The 23,755-nt window shown below is 44.2% G+C and overlaps 1 protein-coding gene across 2 annotated transcripts in view; it reads left to right on the top strand.

The window, feature by feature from the left end:
* Entpd7 (ectonucleoside triphosphate diphosphohydrolase 7) overlaps window positions 1-23,755 on the top strand; it is a 47,023-nt gene that overhangs the window by 6,816 nt on the left and 16,452 nt on the right. For both annotated transcript variants that reach the window (XM_057777481.1, XM_057777482.1), the window contains exons 4-8: window positions 8,759-8,964; window positions 9,230-9,380; window positions 17,664-17,767; window positions 20,422-20,478; window positions 21,089-21,222. In XM_057777481.1, coding sequence (XP_057633464.1) covers window positions 8,759-8,964; window positions 9,230-9,380; window positions 17,664-17,767; window positions 20,422-20,478; window positions 21,089-21,222 — 652 coding nt within the window. The remainder of the gene's footprint in view (window positions 1-8,758; window positions 8,965-9,229; window positions 9,381-17,663; window positions 17,768-20,421; window positions 20,479-21,088; window positions 21,223-23,755) is intronic.

Raw genomic sequence — 23,755 nt, 5'->3', positions numbered from 1 at the left:
GAGCAGTCAGTGCTCTTAACCACTAAGCCATCTCTCCAGCCCCCAACAGCAATTCTTGTTAACTACCATATGCTAAGTAATCAGATCTAATAACTAACTACTTGTTAGCTTAATTTAATTGAAAGAAGAGCTCTTTGGGACTGTGGAGCACACAGATTGTTCGCTGTAAGGCCATTACCAAAGTCCTCACACCTTGAAATGCTTTGGCCAAGCAGCCTTGAACCCGAGAGCCTATTGTTATTTTTTTTTTAATAAAAAAAAATTGTATTTACTTAGAAGCATTCAGAATGTCAACAAAACAGCTGCAATTTTTTTTGCAATTACAGAGTGGTATTCAGTTAACAGAACAACAATTATCTTCATATAAGCTGCATCAGAGACAACTGAAGATGAAAAAAAAACCAAAACCAAAACAAAACAAAAAAAAAAAAACCAAAAAAACTACCGTCCCCATATATAACTAATTTGTGCTGTGCACCAACAAGAACCTGCTTTAAATTTCCATGCCAATTTACAACCCCCAGACTGTACCAGAGCCTATTGTTATTTATGGCTGTGTACACATTGCCACTAACAGCTGTCTGCTATAAATTCCATTGGTGGCAGCCTCCCCGACACCGCGTGTTCGTCGTATCGTATTTGACACTGGGTACAAAGATGAATAAAACGTGGCTTCTGAACACAGAGTTCATAACCCCATTAGAGAGCGGACCTGAGGGAGTCATTGAGATAGTCATTTAAGATCAGGAGCTCCCTACAGTTAAGAATCAGGAACAAAGTTAATCATAAATGAATCCAGAGAGACCCATGAGTAACTGACCAACTGCGCTATCACTAAGTTCATGTCCTAAAAGAGCGTGTACCTTACTGATAGGCTCTCATATGCAGCTTGCTTTGCTTTTTCTTCCTCCTCCTGCCCCCCCCCCCCCATTGTTTTTGTTTTCGTTCCTTCTCACCCTGTAGGCCCAGGTTAACCTGAAAGGATCCCCCAGGGAAGCCTTAAATGTTAACCTTAATGCTCTTCCAACTCAGACCCTCATGCCCTGCTGTTACAGTCGGGAGCCACCAGTGCCTTGCCTTTTCCCGCGTGGTTCCCGTTTGCCTCGCCAAACCAAAGATTACAGCAAATTAGAATGATGGCTTCTGGGAGTCCAGGTTGTCAATGCGTGCAGGTGCCCTAAATGTATTGATAACTGGCATGCGACAGCGAGGCGTTGGGGGAATTTCTTAAAGACAGACAGAAACCAGGTGTTGTGTTGCATGCCTGTAATCCAAGTCTAGGGAGGTAAGGTAGACTAGGTCACCTAGTAAGATCCTGTCTCAAAAATACTGGGGAAAAAATACACTGAAAAAATCAAAATTTCTACATTGTCTGTCATAGTAAACAGCTCTATGTGTTTTGTTAAAACTTTTCTTATACAGCCTGATAATTTAGTCAATGATGATCTTGAGTAATTGCTTGTAGTCTTTTATCTTTAAATCACTTAGGGACCTGTGACAGGTCTCTGAAGTGCAGAGGCTTCCAGTATGCAGGCTCGGTGAGAGCCATGAGGATGCTATAGTTCCTTAGGGCGGTATTGTGGCTTCAGGGTTAATTAGCCCTAATCATTTGCTTGCAGGTAATCAAGAGGAGGCCTCTTATTATTCTAGAATTCTGATTTTAATGCATAAAGTGGGAGTGAAAATAATTTTTTATCTTGTCATTTGAATTAGGAACAAAGCATCTAGCCAGCTGGAGTGGTGCATGCCTGTAATCCCAGCCCTTGAGAGGGAGAGGGGCTGAGATCCTGTCTTGGAAAAACAAAACTAGCAACAAATAAAGAAATAAAGTGTCTAGACTACCCGAAACATTGATTGATTTAAGCAAATATTAGCTCTAGGATATTTATTATTTGAAATAATGTTGATTTTTCTATCTATTAATTCCCTTCTCTGCCCAGGAAGTATAGTCTGAAGATGACAGGCAACATTGTCTCCACTAAAAGTTCTGCTTTTTCTTTGTTTCTTTTTCTCTCTCTTTTCTTTTCTTTTTCTTTTTTTTTTTCTGTAGCAGCCTCTGCTGCTTGAGTACCAGGGACCATTAGCTGCCAATAGGATGACAAATCCTGTAACTAGGAACCATGGGGAAGGCTTTGTCAACAGTTCTGAAAGATCTCAGGCAAGTCCTTGCACTTGTGACTTTCTTTATTACGTACAGCTATAATATACAGTTTTCTTGCTTGTTGTTCCTAAGTCACGTGCTGGAATTGAATCCGTGCTCTGCATGCTCATGCCCCCTCAGAGGGTGCAGTGCTGCTGGAACAGACCACAGGTGTCCTCACAGGAATGTGCAGACCTTTGCTCAGGAGAACGTGTGCCAAGGAACACTGCAGTCACTCCGTGCTCTCAGTAAAGCGGCACACGCTCATGGTGATCTTTTTGCATCTTTGTGTTTCAAAACGTTTGGAAGTGATGTTTTCATAATGCTTCAGCTGTTTTCTGTTAGAGACCTTGAACTTGCATTTTATTCAGCTCTTAGTGACAGACCATTTCTGAGGTAATGGACTGAAAACATTAGAAGCTCCTTTGAGAGTTTTCTGTAGGCAGTTTCAAAACCAAGCAGCTGTATTTTCGTCGTCGTCTTCTTCTTCTCTTGTTTTTGTTTTCATTTTTGTTTTGTTTTTCGAGACAAGATCTCTCTGTGTAACAGCCCTTGCTGTCCTAGAACTCACTCTGTAGACCAGGTTGGCCTCGAACTTACAGAGATCCCCCTGCCTCTGCCTCCTGAGTGCTGGGATTAAAGGTGTGTGCCACCACAGCCTGGCTGTATTTTCGTTTTTATTGTGAGCACATACCCATATTGTTTCTGGAGGTCAAAAAGAGACATTACATTAAAATAAAAATTTATAACACTTTAGGTTATAAATTTAGAGCTATGTTTCCTTTTATAAGAGTTTGAAAGAACCCTTTTCTGGCGAAACGCATACATCCCCTACCATGCATTCATTTTCTTTATCTTAATGCCAGTTATTCCGTTTGAAAGCAGGATTTTAAGTTATAAATGTTCTTGTTTGGTTAATCTTGTTAGGAGGTGAGCAGTAGCCTTCCAAACTGGTTTTCTGGGCATGGATTGCTGTCTTTCACGGATGGCTAGTGTAATGCCCTTGTGTTTGGTTTTTTGTTGTTGTTGTTGTTTTGTTTTGTTTTTTCGAGACAGGGTTTCTCTGTGGCTTTGGAGCCTGTCCTGGAACTAGCTCTGTAGACCAGGCTGGTCTCGAACTCACAGAGATCCACCTGCCTCTGCCTCCTGAGTGGGGGAGTGTTTGGTTTTGAGTTATGAGTACTGTCATGAAATATGATGACATTCAACAAAGTGCTGGTAGGTCCATACTGATGGAGGCCTCATTTATTGACTTTTGGCACATTGCTGAGTTCTGTTTGAGCTCTGAAAGTGGTTTAACTGATGTTGATCAAGTGAGCCAGGTGATAGTTTGGTCACTTCTAGCGGTAATGTTGTTTATATGTTCAGGATAATGGCAGTGAAAGCCCTCGTCTTTCATTCCTACATGAGGGAATGTATTTGTGGCTAGCTTTCATTGACTCAGCAGCGACTGGAGGGCAATCATATTAGAGAGAGAAGGAGGTGGGCAGAGGAGGAGGTGGAGGGAGATGGAGGATCTGTGCTGTATGAGCGAAGGGAAGCCAAGTGAGTTGCCTGGTGGAGACCTGGCTCTCTCTTGGGAAGGTGGCTGAGGAATTCCGGAGCTTTTAGACATTTTCTCTTAGGCTTTGAGATCTTTCTAGAAATTGTTCTATGTGGTATCAGCCAAGGAGAAGGGTCCAGCGGTGCATGCGATTCACCATGACAGCCAAGGCTAGGTCTGCAAATCATAAATGAAGAAGCTCAAGAGACTGTGGGAAGCGTAAACAAGAGGGTGAGGTCATCCAAGGTTAGCAGTCCAGAAAGTGGTACTTCTGCTACCTCCCAGAGGGAAAGCCCTTCTTTAGTGCCTGCCTGCACACAAGATAAGAAAGCTGGAGACTTCCTGCTCCTTGCATTGACTGATCAAAGACTCAGCTAGGGAGTGGAAGTTGAACGCCATCTGCTCCTTCCTTTCTGCCCTGTGCTCTAAAGCCAGCTGACATTTTCTTTTCCTTTTTGCTGTTGTTTTCATGACAAAGTCTAAAGGAAGAGAAAGCTAAGTTGAGCTGCACCAGAATTAGAACCGTGAAATTGCTTATTTCAGCGAGAATCAGGAAGGATAACAGGACACGTTGCGGAGTCACTGAAACTGTCGAAGGCCGGTTGATTTTGAGGATAGCAGATGGAAGACGTGGAAGAATTGGGAGCAAACCAACAGCTCAGTCCTGTGAGCTCAGGAGGAGTGAGTGACAGCATCTTAGGTCCAGGAATGTGAGGACCACTGATGCGCGCTGCCAGTGGTCGGCATGCTCTTGAGAAATTGCGTAAGCAACAGAGAGAAACATTAAGGGTTCATTCTGAAATGTACACGAGCTACTCGAAGGGTATAGCAGCACTCTTAGAGCAGGAGAAGAAACACTTTCTTGGGGGCTGGAGAGATGCTGCCATGGTTAAGAGTGTGTATTGTTGTAGAGGACTTGAGTGTGGCCCCCAGCACCTGCACTATCACCAGTAACTCCAGCTCCAGGGCATGTTGGTGGAGCGGCGGGGCTGCGTCCTGCCACCCGGTTAGCTTTACCCGGAATAATTACACAGAAACTGTATTCTTTTAAACACTGCCTGACCCATTAGTTATAATCTCTTATTGGCTAGCTCTTACATCTTGATCTAACCCATTTCTAATATTCTGTGTAGCACCACGAGCTGGCTTACCAGGAAAGATCTTAACCTGCATCTGTCTGGAGTGGGAGAATCATGGTGACTGCCTGACTTGGCTTCTTTCTCCCAGCATTCTGTTCTGTTTACCCCGCCTACCTAATTTTCTGTCCTATTAAAAGCCAAACAGTTTCTTTATTAATTAACCAATGAAAGCAACAGATAGAAAGATGACCCTCCTCCATCAAGGGCATCCAGGTTCCTGTCTCTAAGGGCACTTGGACCAGGTGCGCATCTTTAATTCCAGCACTCAGGAGGCAGAGGCAGGTAGATATCTGTGAGTTTGAGACCAACCTGGTCTACAGGGTGAGTTCCAGGTGAAACTGCTTAGCGAGACCCTGTCAAAAACATAAAATAAAGGCGTTTGAAATCACTGGGTTTTGTAGGGCCAGCATTGCTACACAGTGGCTTCTGCCGAGAGACCAGGCTGGGCAGTTGTCAGCCATGTACAAAGCCCTAGGTTTATCCCTAATACTGCATTAACCGAGTGTAGTGCTGTACACTTGGGACTTAGGAAGGAGGACAAGACAAACGAGACCCTGCTCAAAAAAAAAAAAAAAAAAAAAAAAGAAAGAAAAAACAAAACCAAACAAAAAAAGGCTGGAAAACCATTCCAAAGGTGATGAGAAAAAATAAACAGGAAAGAGGGTGCGAGAGGGCGGATGCTTGGGAGAAAAAGGGTTGCATTACAGCATTGGCTATCGAAATGTGAGTCCTTGGGGTCCCTGGGACCATTTTGAGAGCTGTGAATTCAAAGCTTGTAATAATATTGAGATATTGTCTACCATTTTCATTGTAGTAATCACATGAAGTTTACCGTTCTTACCACTTTTAAGTGTCCGGTTCAGTGGTGTTCAGCACATTTGCATCATTGTTACATTGTCTCCAGAACTTGTCATCCAGCAAGTCTGAAGCTCTCTACCCATCAAAGAACAATTCCCCTCTATTCCGCCTGCCAGCCAGTGGTTCCCAACTATTTCACTTTTGTTTCTATGACTTTGACTCCTTTACATACCTCATGCAAGTGGAATAAATAGAGTATTTATCTTCTTGTGGCTAGCTTATTTTTCTTGGCCTAATGTCCCATAGTAGCATATAACGAGATGGTCTTCCTTTGTTACACTGAATAGTATCTCTCTGTATGTATACACCGGGTCATGTTTACCCATTCTTCCAGTGCTGGATGTTCGAGTCGCTTCTACCTCCTGACTCCTGAGAGTGTTCTTTGCCTTTTTCAGCAAGTTGACGATTGCCTCCATGATGTCAGAGGGCATACAACTGGGGAGGGCTTAGCACAAATAAAGATAGCGTTACTCAGTTGTACTTTTGTCACTGCATTTCGCTTTGTGATACAGTTGTGGTGAGGGAAATCTGATGTACTTGACGGCATTTTATTTACTACGCGATGAGTTGAGACATTCAACACTCCCGCGCTCCTAAGCTGTCTTGAGGGAGGCTCCTTGGGCAGTTAAGCCGTGAAACACTATTTTTACCATGAGAAAGACTGTAGTTTTCAGACCTAGGTATTTCATAAATATTTTGTTTATTTTTAAAGATTCTATCTTGTATTTGGGTGTGATGGTCAATGCCTTTAATCTCAGCACTCAGGAGGCAGGGGGTGTAGATCTCTGTGAATTCAAGATCAATTTGGTGTAGATAGTGCATTCTAGGTCATCCAGAGCTACATACTCTGTAGTGAGACTCTTGACTCAAAAAAAAAAAAGTGTGGGGAAACGGCTCAGTGGTTAAGAGCCTAGGTCTGGTCGCTACCCAACGCAGCTCACAAAGGCCTGTAACTGTAACTGCAGTTCTAAGGTACCCACCCACCACCCACCAGCCTCGTCTGCACTCTGTGTGTTCCAGCCCTGCACATGGTATGAACGCGTGACTGTGTGTGTGTTTGCAAAATCTCAGACATATATATATATATATATAATCTTCAAGATATAAAAAATTGGCATGCAAAAGTTTAAACCTTATACCTTGTACACGCTAGGCAAGCGGTCTACCACTAAGTGACACTTCTGACCTGTGGACCTTTTAAAAACGAATAAAATAAGCCTATTTATTACCTTTAAAGGAAACAAATGTCAATATTTAAATAGATAAAGTTTGAGCTTCCAACTGGGAGTTAGAACTTCTAGTTCAGCTTTGCAACTGAATTTGGCACACTTCCCAGGACCTTAAAGATTTTTATGAGAAACATTGGTGCTGATATGAGTGACTTAAAAAAAAACTGTACAGTGAAATGTGTCAATATTAAGATTTACATAATTAATTGAATCATTTTTTCCGATAATGATATAGGATCTTGCCTTATTACAAAAAGCTATCTTTTTATAGTTCAAGATAAGCCAATAGATTTTAATGTAGCAGAATATAAAATTTTGGGGGTTGGATTTTTGTGTTGGCTAGGTTTTGATAGTTTGTTTTTGTTTTTTTGAGACAAGGTTTCAAGATGTAGCTTTGGCTGGCCTGGAGCTCACTATGTAGACTAAACTGGCTTCCATTTTAGAGATCCGCCAGTCTCTGCCTCTGAGTGCTGAGATTAAAGGCGTGCACCATAACACCTGGCTTGTTAGTGAATTTTTTGTCAACTTAACACAAGCTAGGTTTTCTGGGAAGAAGGATACCTCAACAGCGAAAATACCTCCATCGGATCGGTGGGTTGGCAAGTCTGTAGGGCGTTATCTTGGTTACTGATGATGGCAGTGGGCACAGACCTGTGGCTGAGGCCACCCTTAGGCGGGTGGTCCTGGGTGGTTAGAAATCAGGCTGCGCGAACCAAGAAGAGCAGGTTCCTGCCTGTGTTCCTCCTGCTCTGACTTCCAACAGTGATGGAGTGTGACCGGAAGTGTAAGATGAAATTAAACCCTTTCCTTCCCACATGCTTTTGGTCATGGTGTTTATCATGGAGTAGAAACCTTAACTGAGACGGTTGCAATTGCAGCAAAACCTCTAAGAAACTCTACTTATTTTGAGTTATAATATAGAAGCAGAGTGTCTCCAGCGTTCTGAAAGTCTGTTAAAGCTATTTCTTATTCTGAAGATGTTACTCAGTGGTAGAATGCTTGTCTAGCATGTATGAGGTTCAGTCCCTACATTGTTCTACCATGAATAAATAAAAGTAAATTTTAAAAGAAAGAAGCTGGGTGGTGGTGGTGCGCTCCTTTAATCCTAGCACTCGGGAGGCAGAGACAGGTGGATCTCTGTGAGTTCGAGGTCAGCCTGGTTTTACAGAGCAAGTTCCAGGACTGGCTCCATAGCTACTGGGAAACACTGTCTCAAAAAAAAAAAAAAAAAAAAAAAAAAGAAGGAAGAAAGAAAACCTCATCCCTTTTGCAGCAGGTGTGAAAGGCTAGACTATCACACATTCAGCTGAAGCTATGTCTGTAGCACATTGAATACCAAAGCAAACGTGAGAATGTTGATCAAGGTGCAAAAGACATTTGCAAAATTATGAAACAAAACCACTCTTCTAGTTTTTGCTTCTGAAAGCGTAGCATAGGTATGTATGTATAAATATGTTGTGTTAATACAGAGTGAATTTATTGTTGTTATCCAGATGAATTACTATTTAAACATTTGCTGGGTCTAGTAGCTCATGCCTTTAATCCCAGCACTCAGGAGGCAGAGGCAGCTGGATCTTTGTGAGTTCAAGACTAGCCTGGTCTATGTAAAGAGCTCCAGACTAGCCAAGGCTACATAGTGAAACCCTGTCTCAAAACAAACGAACAAACAAACAAACAAAAAAAACCAAGCAAACAAATACTGAAACATTTTTCACTTTATTTTGTAGTATACCAAGTATACATGGGTCTAGCTCAAGTACACGAAAGCTTGGGACACGGAAGGCTCAGCGATCAACGGAAGTACTAGCCCTTTTCATGGACCCACTCGTTTCTGTTTTTTCCATCTTAGGTATTTGGCTCGGGTAGGAGATCTTGAAGCCACCAACACCGAAGACCCAAATCTGAATTACGGACTTGTGGTGGACTGTGGTAGCAGCGGCTCCCGGATTTTTGTTTACTTCTGGCCAAGACATAATGGGAACCCCCATGACTTACTGGACATCAAACAGATGAGAGACCGAAACAGCCAGCCTGTGGTTAAGAAAATCAAGCCAGGTACTCATTAGAATACATTTGCTACTGATCTCTTACCTACTGTAGGAAGAGAAAGGGGAGGAAGGGAGCTCCCTTGTTTTTGTGGGAATCTGGGCACTGGGAGGAATCTCTCACTTAACTGCCAACTAGCTTCTTTCAAAAACATAAATGTAGGTCCTTGGACAGAATCTTACGAGAATTCGTTTTCTGGGTCTTATGTGATCTACATTAAAATACACAGACACATACGTATACATATATGTATACATGTTTGGTTTTACTTCAGGAATCTCTGCAATGGCAGATACTCCAGAACATGCCAGCGACTACCTGCGACCTCTGCTGAGCTTTGCCGCTGCTCACGTGCCTGTGAAGAAGCACAAGGAGACCCCCCTTTACATCCTCTGCACAGCGGGCATGAGGTTGCTCCCTGAGAGGTGAGATTCAGGACGTTAGGGACTCAGGGAAGTGAGTCACCTGCAGCCAGAATGGAGGAGGGTGAAGGCACGGCACACAGAGCTCACAGGTGGGGAAGGCTGCTTGCTCAGAACCATGGAGCCATCCCTATACCCAGTTACCGCACCGTCAGGCAGCCATATCTTCCTGTCATTTGTGGCTTTGGATCAGTATCTCTGTGAGATGATGACAAAGGGGTTCTGAGTTTGGATTGAGGGTGTGGTGGCAATTGGGAGTGGTAGTGACGGTGACTGAGTCATGGAACAGGTATGGTAAGACCGTATTTGCACAAAGAGTCACCTGAAAAATGGGAGTCATACTGGGGGCTACTGGGAGACCAAGGCAGCAGTTCGACCTTCTCTGTAACCTCTGGGTCCCATGATGATGGGTGACTCTTCTTCCTCTCCCTGCTACACAAACCTCAGTCTCTGTCGCTTTAGATGCTTTCACGGCTCCAACCAGTTCGATCTTTTCCACCTGAATCCCAAATTGAGCCTGATATCTTTGTTGTTATTTTTTTCGATACAGGGTTTCTCTGTGTATAGCCCTGGGTTCCTGGAACCCTCTTCGTAGACCAGGCTGGCCTCAAACCCACAGAGATCTTCCTACCTCTGCCTCCCAAGTACTGGGATCAAAGGTGTGCACCACCACCTCAAGAAAGATGCAAGGGCTGAACACAACCTAACTAGGGAGATGCTCTGCCACTAGGACTTCACCCCAGCTACGTATACACTTTTTAAAACAGGTTTTGAAATTTTATTTTAGCCGGGCGGTGGTGGCGCACGCCTTTAATCCCAGCACTCGGGAGGCAGAGGCAGGCGGATCTCTGTGAGTTCAAGACCAGCCTGGTATACAGAGCTAGTTCCAGGACAGGCTCCAAAGCCACAGAGAAACCCTGTCTCGAAAAAACCAAAAAAAGAAAAAAAAAAAGAAATTTTATTTTATATGTATGACTGTTTGCCTCCATGTAGGTATGTGTACCACATGCGTGTAGAGCCCACAGATGCTGGAAGAAGGCATTGGGTCCTCTGGAACTAGAGGTTACAGGTGGTTACTGAGAAACAAACTGGGTCCTGTGCAAGAGCAGCCAGAGTCCTTAACCAGAGAGCCAACTTTCCGGTCATCCATATGTACTTTTAAAGTTTTTTTTTCTTTAACACTGTGTGTGTGTGTGTGTGTGTGTGTGTGTGTGTGTGCTCGAATAGAGGTCAAAGAACAACTTAGAGGAGTTGCTTCTGTCCTTTCAATATGTAGGCTCCAGGGATTGAACTTTGTACCGTTTTATATTCCCACTGTCAAGAGTTCTTTTCTTCCACGTCTCTGCAAACACCTGTCCTTTATTTTTCTGGTAATAGCCACCCTAGCAGATGTAAAGTTGTCTATCCCGTAGTGCTGGCTTGCAGCCCCCTCATGCAGACCTTAAGACGTTGTCATACACCAGCTGACCGTTTGTTTGTCTTTAGAGAAATAGGTGATCAAGTCCACGGTCCCATTTTACAATCAGGTTGTAGGTTCTGTTCTCTCAAGCCGTGAAGGTTTCTCCTGTGTTTTGAGGACTAATCCCTCGTCAGACATGCAGTTTGTAAATACTGCCCTAGGAAGCTTGCCTTTTCCTTCTGCTGGTTGTTCCAGAAACTTCTTGGTTTGGTGTGCTCCCACTTGTGGGTTTTGGTTTTGTTGCCTGTGCTTTTGGTGCCATCTCAGTGAGCTCAGTGCCAGCGTCGACGTTGGAATTAAGCCTCCAAGAGTGACCAGTCTCATAAGCATTGGGCATTCCTTAATAAGGGAATATTCTTCCTTGGTAAATAGCAGTTTGTGTTTCCACACAGTTAAATGTTCTCACTTGGTGTTTCTTCAGACTGCAATACTGGAAACCCTCGCTGTTGATGAGCGCTTTGGTCTGGGTGCGCGGGGCAGTGTAATGTCCCGCTGTGCTGTGCTCAGTGGAGTTCTTGTCTCTCTTGTAGACTCAGCGAGTGGTAGCTCTCTGGCTTTCTGGTGAGGGGCAGATTATTTTTATAGTCATTTGTTATCATAGGAGGCCTTCTAGCTCTGTGTTTACAAAATTTCATTTTGATTTTACAAATCAAATGTCAAATTTAAATGTTAAAGCTATAACCTTACATCATTACAGGAAGTCCTAAAAGTACATACATCAAGCCAAACAAAACTGTTTATTCTGCCTCCCAGCCTTTTCATTTTGTGTTGATGCCTTTTCTTTGTATATCTATATGTAATTTCTACAAAGATAGGTCATCCTATAATTTACATTACATTGTTTATTTTAGACAGGATCTCACTGTATAGCCTCAAACTCACAGAGATTCACTTGCCTCTGCTACCCACGTGCTGAGATTAAAGGCGTGGACCACTACGTCCAGCCAAGATAGAGCTTTATGTGGTCCAGTCTGGTTTCTAACTCGCTGTGTAGCTGAGGATGACCTTGAATTTGAGGTCTTTCTGCCTCTACCTTCCGAGTTCTGAGATTAGTGCTAGACACATTTCTTCTTGCCTTTTTGTTTGTTTGTTTGTTTTAGTGTGGTTCTAGGGCTGAACCTAGGGTTTTATTCATGGTAAGCAAATACTTCCCTAACCAAGCTACATTCTCCCCATTTCTAGAATTATTCTTTTTTTAGATTTATTATTTTATTTGTATGAATGTTTTGCCTACCTGCATATATGTGTTTTATATGTGTGCCTGGTGCCCAAGGAGTTGAGAAGAAGGCTTCAGATCCTCTGGGACTGGAGTTGCAGATGGTTGTGAGCCACCATGTGGGTGCTGGGAATACTCTGCAAAAGCAGCAATTGCTCTTAATCACTGAGCCAACCCCTCAGCTCCAGAATTTTTGCTTTTTGAAGTAAGTAATAATACCTTTTGTTTGTGAACTTTTTTTTTTTTTTGGTTTTTCGAGACAGGGTTTCTCTGTGGTTTTGGAGCCTGTCCTGGAACTAGCTCTTGTAGACCAGGCTGGTCTCAAACTCACAGAGATCCGCCTGCCTCTGCCTCCCAAGTGCTGGGATTAAAGGCGTGCGCCACCACCGCCCGGCAGTTTGTGAACTTCTGAAACCCTGGGAAGAGAACAGAAGGTGAGGGCAGAAGGTGAAGATGCCAGATCACACAACCTAGGGCCTGCCTGAGGCCCCACAACCTAGGCTGGGGAGGAAACCCAGAATAAAGGTCAAAGTGGCAGAGCCAGCCAGCAGGGCTGGGCAGAAGAACATGGGTGATGGTTTAGCCGCCATATGTGTGTCTGGAGCAAAATAGTTCATCTCCTGGCATTGCCCTGTACTGTCTCTGTCACACAAGTATGAATGTGGAATCTCAGAATGGTAGGCTCTGCTGTGTCAAGCGGCTTTCATTTCTCTTCCTACTTTTCTGGTTGCCTTTCAGTAATGCATATGTCCACTCTGGGCTCAATGAAATCATGACTGCCTCTAGGGCAGTGGCTGATCCCCATCTGCCTGTTGCTACAAGAGCCTGTGTTGTGTGATTAATGCCTTCCTGTTTCATTGGTATCTGCCACTAGTGCCCATGAGTCATCTGGACTGCGTTTGAATGTATCTGCCCTAGGTTGTGTTTCTTGCCAACAATCAAGCAGATTTTTTTCTACTTCCTCTTTATTTTATAATGGAAATACCTATAAAATTATATAAAGGTATTTACAGGATCTTATTTCATTTAATTTTTTTAAAAAAATTTTGAGGTGATAATATAATTACAGCATTTTTCCCTTCCCTTTCCTCGCTCCAAACCTTCCATATACTCCTCCCCACTCTCCTTCAAATTCATGGCCTCTTTTCTCATTAATTGTTATTGTATATCTATATACATATATGTTCCTAAAAATAACCTGCTCAGTGTGTATAATGTTACCTGTGTGTATGTTTTCAGGGCTGACCTGGGGAAGACCACCTCTCCTGCTGCCTGCTTTCCCTAGCTGTCTGTGGTTCTTTGATTAGGGTTGAGGTCTCATGGGCTTTCCTCTGTTCCCTTTGGCATGTCCACTGGTGTTACTGTTGTTCAGTTCGTGTTTGGGAAGTCATGTTGGCGAATTTGTTTGTTTGTTTGTTTGTTTTAACTGTAGGAAATTTCAGATATGAAACTCTGGAAGGAGGGAGGACAGTGGGGCAGTGCAGGAGACTTCTATGTAACCTGGCTCTGTTGAGGAGCTCTCAAAGTTTCGCCACTGAGTTTAAAGTAAAGAAAAGAACAATGTTGAGAACGAAAGTTTCATCCCAGTACAGTATGAGTTTTTTTGTTTTGTTTTGTTTTTGTTTTTTTATTTTATTGATGTGGGAGTGATTTCTTTCTAATCTGTTGCTTTCATTGGTTAATTAATAAAGAAACTGCCTAGGCCCATTTGATAGGCCAACCCTTAGGTGGGTGGAGTAAACAGAACAGAATGCTGGGAGAAAGAAGCCAAGTCAGTTGCCATGATTCTCCCACTCCAGACAGACGCAGGTTAAGATCTTTCCTGGTAAGCCAACTCGTGGTGCTACATAGAATATTAGAAATGGGTTAGATCAATATGTAAGAGCTAGCCAATAAGAGGCTGGAACTAATAGGCCAGACAGTGTTTAAAAAAAATACAGTTTCCATGTAATTATTTCGGATAAAGCTAGCCAATGCGGGATCCGGGGCAGCCGGAACGCAGCCCTGCCGTTCTTCATACTACGTAGCCCGCAGCTCCCTTCAACAATTTTATTTCTTTTGAAAACTTATAAGATTTTCTTTTTACTATTTTTAATTATGTGTGCCTGTGTGGGTATCCATGTGTACACGAGTGAGGAACCAGAAGGAGCTGGCATCACGGTGATTGTGATGCTTTATGTGATGCTGGGATCTGAACTCAGGTCCTCTGCAGGAGTTACAAGGCAAGTCCTCCTAATTCAGAGCCATCTCCAACCTTGACTTTTGTTTTGTTTTGGTTTGTTTTTTTGAGACAGTGTGTCTCTGTGTGGCCCTAGCTGTTCTGAAACTAGCTCTTGTAGACCAGGCTGGCTTTGAACTCCCAGAGATCCACCTGCCCTTGCCTCCTGAGTGCTGGGATTAAAGGTGTGTGCCACCACTGCCCAGCTGTTTTTGTTTTTTAAACAAACTCAATTAAGCATATTGAAAAGTATATTGAAAGTCTTTTCATGTTATGTAAAAATATAAATGGACTGCATTCCTTTTAACATCAATATGGTTTTAATTTCATTATATAGATGCTTCATAAATTATTTAACTTATTCCCTTGTCATCATCTTATTTCCCCAAGTTATTATAATAAGTAATATTGTTATCTTTTCTTTATTACTTGGATTATATATTTTTAAAATATGTATTTATTCATTATGTATACAGTATTCTATCTGTGTCTATGCCTGCAGGCCAGAAGAGGTCACCATACCTCATTACAGATGGTTGTGAGCCACCATGGGGTTGCTGGGAATTGAACTCAGGACCTTTGGAAGAGCAGGCAATGCTCTTAACCACTGAGCCATCTCTCCAGCCCTTGGATTATATTTTTTAAAGCATAGTGGCTCAGGGTTGGAGAGATGGCTAGACAGTCAAGAACACTTATTCTCACAGAGGACTCAGGTCCAGTTCCCAGCACCCCCATGATAGTCACAGCCGTCCACAACTCCAGTTCCAGGGTCTGTGATGCCCTCTTCTGACCTCCACAGGCACCAGGAACACACGTGGTGCACACACATATATGCAGGTGGAACACTTATACATGGAATGAAATCAAATCTAAAACAAACATTTGTTAAAGTGTCCCGACTGAATGAAACAGACTTTAGCAGTACAGGTAGTGTACATCACAGACAGCACCGAAGGTGCGTGGCCATCTTTCCCTGTCACCACCAGGTACAGCAAGTCCTCATCTGTGTGTCACTCAGAAGCCTGTCCCATTCCGAGAGATGGATAGCTCCTCCTTACCCTTGTGAACTCTGTAGAACGTTATGATGTGTAACAGCATTTAAAAACGCTGTACATGAGATTGTATTGGAAAATTAGTTCCTCAAGTATAACTTTTAAGTGGCAGCAGTATTTTTCACTGAGTCATGTTGACAGTTATCTGACCTGGTAGAATATTCCTATAATGAATAACTTTAGAAATCCAAGACGTGCTGGGGAGAGGCTTCAGCTGAGAAAGTACTTGCTTCCCAGGCATGAGGGCCTGAGTTCGGATCCCCAGCCAGGTCTAGTGGAGCATGCCTGTAATCCGGTGCTGGGACTACAGGAACAGGAGGGTCCCTGGGCTGCTGGCCAGACAGTCTAACCAAACCAGGAAGTTCCAAGTTCCCTGAAGAAACCCCATGTGGAAAAGAATAAAATGGAGGGCTGGAGAGGTGGTTCAGTGGTCAAGAGCAGTTGTTGCTCTTGTAGAATACCTGGGTTCAATTCCTAGCACCCACAGAGTGGTTCACAGACATCTGTAATTCCAGTCTCAGAGACTCTGATATCCTCTTCTGACCTCCATGGGCATCAAGCATGTATGTGGTACACATACATGCATACATGTAGGCAAAACATACATAAAATAAAATGATTAAATCTAACTTTTAAAAAAAAGTTAGAGATTAGTTGAGGAAGACACCCAGTGTCTGGCCTCCACATATTTACATGTACACACACACACACACAATCATGGGAACATTGCAAATGTAAAATGATCATTGGTCTCATTCTTAACTAACATTTGCCTTGGATTCATTTTATTATCCTTTGCTTTATTTATTTTTACTTCATCTAATAATCCTAGGAAAAACATTTAAAACTTCAGAGGAAAAATACCCACATAGATGCTAAGTATCAAATGTCACCCTCGAAGTGGAAATTCTAATGACCTTTGTATTCTGAACCACCTCTGCGTTTTTCAAATGATAAGATTTTTATAAAGAAACAAAGTCAACCCTTGAAACATGGAAAAGTTAATTGTTAGCTCATTGAATAGATTATATAAGAGCTTGTGGCACTCACTGCCTAGTTGTGAGGTCACGTGAGGCAGGCTGTATTGTGTAAGACCCGAGGGTGAGTTTGTGTCTGTAATTCACATCTTCCTCTCCGAGTTAGAAACAGTGTAGCCAAGAGTGTCTGAATTTCCTGTGACTTCCTCATGCTCGTCCAGAGTTAGAAACAGTGTAGCCAAGAGTGTCTGAATTTTGTGTGACTTCCTCATGGTCGCCTAGAGCCGTAAAGCCATGTGCTCCTCATGTAACACCCAGGTACTGCATGATTTAAGGTGAAGGGGCGCTAGCCAGCCTGAGCATGGCAGACATGCCTCTGGCAGGCCTTGCCCTTCTCCCCCTTCCCCCTGCCTTATAAAACCCATTAGATTACAGTTCTAAAACTAGCCCCCAAGGTCTATTCTCTTATTTGACCTCTTCCTCCTCCTGAGACCAAGGTTCAACTATGGAAGTATTGAAGTCCAGCAATCAAAGGCCCCTTTAGCCCACATAATTAACACACCCAGTAACAATGAAACACCTCATCCTAACTCAGGGTTTCCTCCTTTACCTGTGTAAACTGTCATCTGCCCGTGGGCCATGGCCGCCTGCTCTCTACCCAAAGGCAGTTCTTTGTCTCGCTTCTGGGACAGCTGCCCCTTTCCCTCTCCCTTATTTCCTTCCTCTTCTCCCTTGGCCGCCATCTCCCATCTTTGTCTCTTATTCCTTGCCCTTTGTCCCTCTGGGACAAATCAATCTCCTTTGTGCTGAGAACTCGGCCTTGGGGGTCCTGGGTTGATACTGATCCCTAAATACTGTCTTTGTGTAGGAGGCTGTTCTTCCATTGTAGTTTGAGCCTCTGAAGTCAAAATAGGAACCAAAATGGATAAGCGCTAGGCAAGTGGATGGGTAGATGGGGAGGCACCGTGACAAGACTACATGGGAGGGCAGTTTGTGATAAGAGGTTTTTATTTGTTTTCTTTAAGAGATGGGGGTTCACCATGTTTCCCAGGCTAGCCCTTGGCCCCTGAGCTCCAGCACTCCCTCTGCCACAGTTTACTGGGCCGCTTCGGTGCCAGGTGAAAAGACGGTTAATATTTTTTTTTTTTTTTGATTTTCGAGACAGGGTTTCTCCGTAGCTTTTTGGTTCCTGTCCTGGAACTAGCTCTTGTAGACCAGACTGGCCTCAAACTCACACAGAGAGTTTGCCTCTGTGAGTTTGCCTGCCTCTGCCTCCCGAGTGCTGGGATTAAAGGCGTGCGCCACCACCGCCCGGCTAAGATGGTTAATAATTAACTTTGGGATTTTTTGTTCTTTTTCTGCAGGCAGCAGTTGGCTATCTTGGCTGATTTAGTGAAAGATTTGCCATTGGAGTTTGACTTCCTCTTTTCACAGTCTCAGGCTGAAGTGATCTCTGGGAAGCAGGAAGGTACTGGGCTGGCGGGGTAGCGCTGGGTTGCCTTGGAGATGCTCAGGGTTCAGCTTCCCTAGCAGGTGCTTGGGATTGCTGGGTGCACCGCCTTCGACTTGGCTCAGCTGTCCAGTCTACTGGTAGCTCCTACACTAGTCATCTGTTTCAGATGGCTGCTTCTGGAAGTCTCACGTTTATATCTGCTTTTAACTTAGCACGAAGCACCACACTTAGTATTTAATGATGATTCCAAACAGGTCTTTGATTAGTTAATTGCACTTTTGCAAACATACAGTTCTAGGAGTTATGTGTAGTTTTCCTAATTTAAACGTGAAAGCAAGTTATTCCATTAAGGTGTGAGGAGACCTTAGTTCAAGGAATGATTAGGCTGAGTTACTTTTCTCCTCTTTTGGGCTTTCCTTCTATTGTAATTGCTGTACGGTGTGACTTCGCTTAATACACCACTGCATTGATATTCTCATGTGGCCCAGGGTGCCCAGAATGATCGGTTGCTACCGCTTCTTTCCTAGGTTTGAGACAAGGTCTCACTGTGTAGCTCTTGCTTGTCAAGAACTTGCTGACTGGCTTAAAACTTAGAGCAATCCTCGTGCCCCTGCTTCCTAGTGCAGGGATTACAGGCATGCACCAACATGGCCAGCTATTCCAATTTCTTTTTTTCCCTTCCTTTTTCTTCCTCCCTTCCTTTTTTTTCTTTTTTTCTTTTTTGTGAGTCAGGGTTTCTCTGTGTATCCCTGGCTGTCTTAGAACTCACTCTGTAGACCAACTTAACCTCAAACTCAGAGATTCAGCCTATTCCCGTTTTTTTTTGACCAGAGGTGATAGTGGGGCTGGGAAGATGGCTCATTTGGTAAAGTGCCTACCACATAAGCGTGACGACCTGAGTTAGAGCCTTCAGCACTCACATAAAAAGCCAGGTGTGGTGACACACACCTGTATTCCCGGAGCTGGAGCGGCAGAGACAAGAATCTCTGGGGCTTGCTGACTAGCCAGCCTAGTTGAATTGCTGAGAGACCCTGCCTTCAAAACATAAAGTGGAGGGTGACTGAGGAAGACATCCAGTGTCATGTCTGATCCCCGTGTACACTTAGCATGCACATGTGCACACATGTACGCACACATATACACACACAGGCACACACAGAGAGGCATGCACACACACATACACAGGCACAGGCACACCACAGACACAGGCACACACATACATAGAGGCACACATACAGAGGCACAGGCACACACACAGACACAGGACACACAAAGAGGCACAGGACACACACAGAGGCACACAGGCACACACATAGACACACACACACCACCACCAACAACAACCAGACAAACAAGCAACAGCAAATCCGCCCTGAACTTCCCCCTGCTGCCTCTGAACCTTCGGAGTCTGTTTTTCCACTCTGAGCTGGAAAGGGGTCAGAGAGTTCTCTCTCCTCACACCTGATTCTTCTTCATCCCCAACTGCTTTTGAGTTGAAGCCAAGGGGAAAAAATGAGAGACTTGGTCTAGTTTGGGAACATTTTTCAGTTCTTGTCTCTCTGTGTGTTCACGGTTCGCTTCACTTTCAGAGTTCTTACAAAGCTGTGTGTATCCCATCCAGACTTACACCTGCATCTGGCGGGGACGCTGGGTGGGCGCATTCCCTGTGTGTGCCCCCCGCCCCCCAGAGTTACACTTGCATCGTGTGGGGACGCTGGGTGGTTGCATTCCTCCCACTTTTCTCAGAAGTCACAGTTGCAAGACTCACTCTTCTCCCCCAAGTCCTTGGTCATGCTGAACAGGTGTCCTCCCACTAAGCTGCACCCCAGACCCCCTCCCACCTCTCAGCAGGGTCTCACTATGTAGGCCGGGTTGGCCTGGAACAAGCAGTGTAGATCAGGCTGGCCTCAAATTTATAGAAATCCACCTGCCTCTGCCTCCTGAGTGCTGGGGTTACAGGCGTATGGCACCATGCCTGGCTCTTGATACAGTTTTAAACATTTTTTTAAGAGCTTTTTTTTTTTTTTACAATTAGTTCCTAGTCTTCATAGAATTATTAGAAGTTACAAATGATTGCAGAAAGAATGAAAATCACATGAGAAAAGATGTGATTGGGGATGCAGGTAGCTAGCATGCATGAGCCCAGCGCTATTTGAGATGGGGGTGGGAAGCAGTGTGCTAGATGAAGAGAGGAAGAAAGGAAGGGAGGGAGGGAGGGAGGGAGGGAGGGAGGGAGGGAGGGAGAGAGACAGAGAGAGAGAGAGAGAGAGAGAGAGAGAGAGAGAGAGAGAGAGAGAGAGAGAAGATTTAAGGTCCATGCACCAGGAGTATGGAGTAGACGGGGACTGGAGAGGTGGCTCAGCAGCTAAGAGCACTGGCTAGTCTTCCAGAGGACCTGGATTCAGTTCCCAGCACCCACATGGCAGCTCACAGTTGTCTGTAACTCTGGTTCCAGGGGATCTGACACCTTCACACAGACATACATGCGTGTAAAACAGCAATGCACGTTAAATAAAAACAAGTTTTAAAGAGTATGGAGTAGAATATTGTGGTTCTTTTTATTTTTATTTTTCCAAGAAAGGAGAAAAAGGGTGCCCTTGAGGTGTGTGTGGGTGGATATGGTTCAGCAGTGGAGAATTATAGAGAGGCCTTTTCCGTTTCTTCCTTAGGAGTTTACGCATGGATTGGAATCAACTTTGTTCTGGGACGATTTGACCATGAAGATGGTAAGTCCGTTCTGCCGTGTGATGTTCTTCAAGGGCTGCGGCTTCTCTCCAGGCTCTCGGTAGTGTGTGTGTGCTCGCTGGGAGCTGTTCTTCGTTGTAGTCTTTATGGGAAGCTTCAAATGTCTGTTAAAGAAGTGACAAAATAAACGTGGACGAACCCCTACCCAGTCTCAACCCTTCGAAGAGTTTGCTCTTTTTTGTGTCTGCTCTCGTTCCACAGAACACATTTTTAAAAAGTCCTCCGATGTTGTTATTGTTTGAACATTATTTATTGTGTGTGTATGAGGGTGGGCATGCACACGCCATGGTACAGATGTGGAGGACAACAGGCTGGAGTTGGTTCCTCCTATCCCTGTGCATATAGAGTTGAAGCATTATATTTAAGTCATTTGAAAGAATTATTCTCTGTATAATGTACACAATAGATGAATTTATTTTAGTTGCTTTTATTAGGTAAGCCATCTTGCTGGCTTGGCAAATTTCTTTTTTTATTTTTTTGCAGAGGGCGGGGGTGTAGGTGGGGTGGTGGTGTTGGGGGAGGGGTTGGGGTGTGCTTTCCTTTGGACTTGGTTTTTGTGTTTGATGATTTGAATCTTGTCATTGGTTTCAGAGTCGGATGCTGACACTTCCCTGGACTCAGCAGCGGGACGCAGGAGGACAGTGGGGATACTGGACATGGGAGGAGCTTCTCTCCAAATTGCCTATGAAGTCCCTACCTCAACCTCTGTCCTTCCTCCCAAACAGGTATTTTGCCTTGTGTGAAGTCCAGTTAGAAATCCCAGTAGGGAGGTCAGTGTTTGAAGCTGTATGCTGGGGGCCAGAGTCCTAGATCCGGTCAGGCAGTTGCTAACTTCCGTTATCTTCTTTTCCTTTTTTCCACAGGATGTGGGTCTCACTGTGTGACCCTGGCTGGCCTTAAACTCACTGGGATCTGCCTGCCTTTGCCTCATTAAAGACCTGTGCCTGCCACCACCCTGGCACTAGCTTGCATTATCTCCAGCAGGTAACCTCCCTGGTCCTGGGTGTCCACAAGGCATAATAGTATCTCTCTTACAAAGCTGCAAGGATATCAGAATGTCAAGTACTTAGCAAGTGGCCCACTTATGATAAGTGCTTGATACATTTTAGCAGTGATAATTAATACTATGTATCTTCGGGGGTTGCCTGGGGAGTAAATATACAGGTCAGTCTTGGATACGGGTCATACATACCCTTTCCCCCACTGTTCCTCTCCTTCATCTCTGATACTGCTTACCTATGTGTTCGTATATGTTGGTGTGTACTCACATCTGTGTGCATAACATGTGGAGGTTGGTGTCCTCCTCTTTGACACAGGGTCTCTCACTGAATGTGGAACTTGCCTATACATTTTCTCCATCTCACCTGGTTTCACTAGACCGGTTTCTCTCTGCCCACTTATTAAGATAACCAAGCAGAAGCTTAATATTAATTGTAATTGTTTGGCCAAAGGCTTAGGCACAACTGGGCAGTGGTGGTGCACGCCTTTAATCCCAGTACTCGGGAGGCAGAGGCAGATGGATCTCTATGAGTTCGAGACCAATCTGGTCTACAAGAGCTAGTTCCAGGATAGGTTCCAAAGCTACAGAGAAACCCTGTCTCAGGAAAGAAAACAAAAACAAAACCCAAAAACTTAGGCATATTAAGGACTAGCTCTCAAAATTTAATTAACCCATGTCTACTAATCTGTGTATTGCCATATGGCCGTGGCTTACCAGTGATACCCTGGCATGTTACTCCTTTGGCGACTACATGGCATCTCCTTGACTCTGCCTTCTTTCTCTCCATATCTTTGGATTTCCTGCCTGGCTCTATTCTGGCTGACCATTGGCCAAAACAACTTTGTTCATCAATTAGTGAGAGAAACATATTGACAGCAGACAGAAGGACATCCTGCATTCCTTGCCTGTGAGACTGGCCAGTCAGCAGGCTCCAGGGGTCCTCCTTCCACTCTTCCCCAAGACTGGGATTACAGAAATGTGCTGCCACTGTGTGTGTGTGGTGTGGGCACTTGTGGATGCGGAGTGAGTGTGAGATCTAAGATTGACAGTACACATCTACTTTTTTGTGTGAGCGATAGGGCTCAAACTCAAGCCCTCATTCTGTTCGTGGCAAGTACTTTACTGAGTCCCTGGCCCCTTAAGGATGTATTTTGATGCTAGCTTTTGTTTTTCTTTTTGTGGCACTATGGATCAATCTCAGGGCCCTGCATGTGCTAGGCAAGTGTTTTGCCAATGGGTTCATCTCCAGCCAAGAATGTATTTTTAGAGAGATGATTCATTAGCGAGAGAAAAGAGAAGCATCCCTCTTTAACATGCAGTATGCACGAGAAATAGAACATGCTGGTTACATTGCCTCCAGTGTAATGAAGTCAGTGAGTCAGAAGTGTCAGGCAGACCACAGCAGTCCTGTAATGTGATCTAAATGGTAGTTCTCAACCTATAGGTTGCGACCCCTTTGGGGGTTTGAACAACCCTTTCCCAGGGGTCAAATATCAAATACCCTGCATATCAGTTATTTACGTTACGATTCATAACAGTAGCAAAATATGAAGTAGCAACAAAAGTATTTATGGTGGGGGGTCACCACAACATGAGGAACTTATTAAAGGGTCGCAGCATTAGGAAGCTTGAGAAACACTGATCTAAATGATGGTTTCTCACCCTTGGTGCTGTTGTTTGGGGCTGAATAGTGTGTGGCTGGATATACTGCGATGTTTAGTATTACCCGTGGTTGAGACCCTCTTGTCTCAACAGCTGGGAGGAGATAGGGACCAGCAGGGTCAGCCCCATTTGTGAAAGCTTGAGCAGGAACCGTGCTGCCTTCATGGAATGTGAGCTGCTTACCTGGGCGCAGGACCAGAGTTAAAGCTGAGCAGAGACTGTCTCCCACAGTCACAGTGTGCAGAGGGACAGAGAAAGCAGCAGACTCTGGAACGTCTAAGGAGTGCTCAGGGACTTGTCCACTCTAGGAGCTTCAGGGAGGTTCTGGGGAGAGAGGATGGAATTGGATCATGAGGAGTCTTGAGTATTGTTGGAGGGGCTTGGTTTTCAGTTCTGTCGCTTGTAAGGATCCAGCCAAAGCAAGGCAGTCACGTGAGCCTCGGTTCCACAGTTAGACAAACTCGAAGGTCCTTCCCAGCTGTTAAGTTTTGTGGCCACATTGGCTATATGCTGGCCTGTTTTTTTTTGTTTGTTTATTTGTTTGTGTATGTGTGTTGTTTTTTTTTTTTTTTTTTTGAGAAATGTAGGTGAGAAGA

The sequence above is a fragment of the Chionomys nivalis genome, chromosome 8 (assembly GCF_950005125.1).
Source record: "Chionomys nivalis chromosome 8, mChiNiv1.1, whole genome shotgun sequence".
Taxonomy (NCBI): Eukaryota; Metazoa; Chordata; class Mammalia; order Rodentia; family Cricetidae; genus Chionomys; species Chionomys nivalis.
This window is presented reverse-complemented; position numbering and strand designations above follow the sequence as displayed.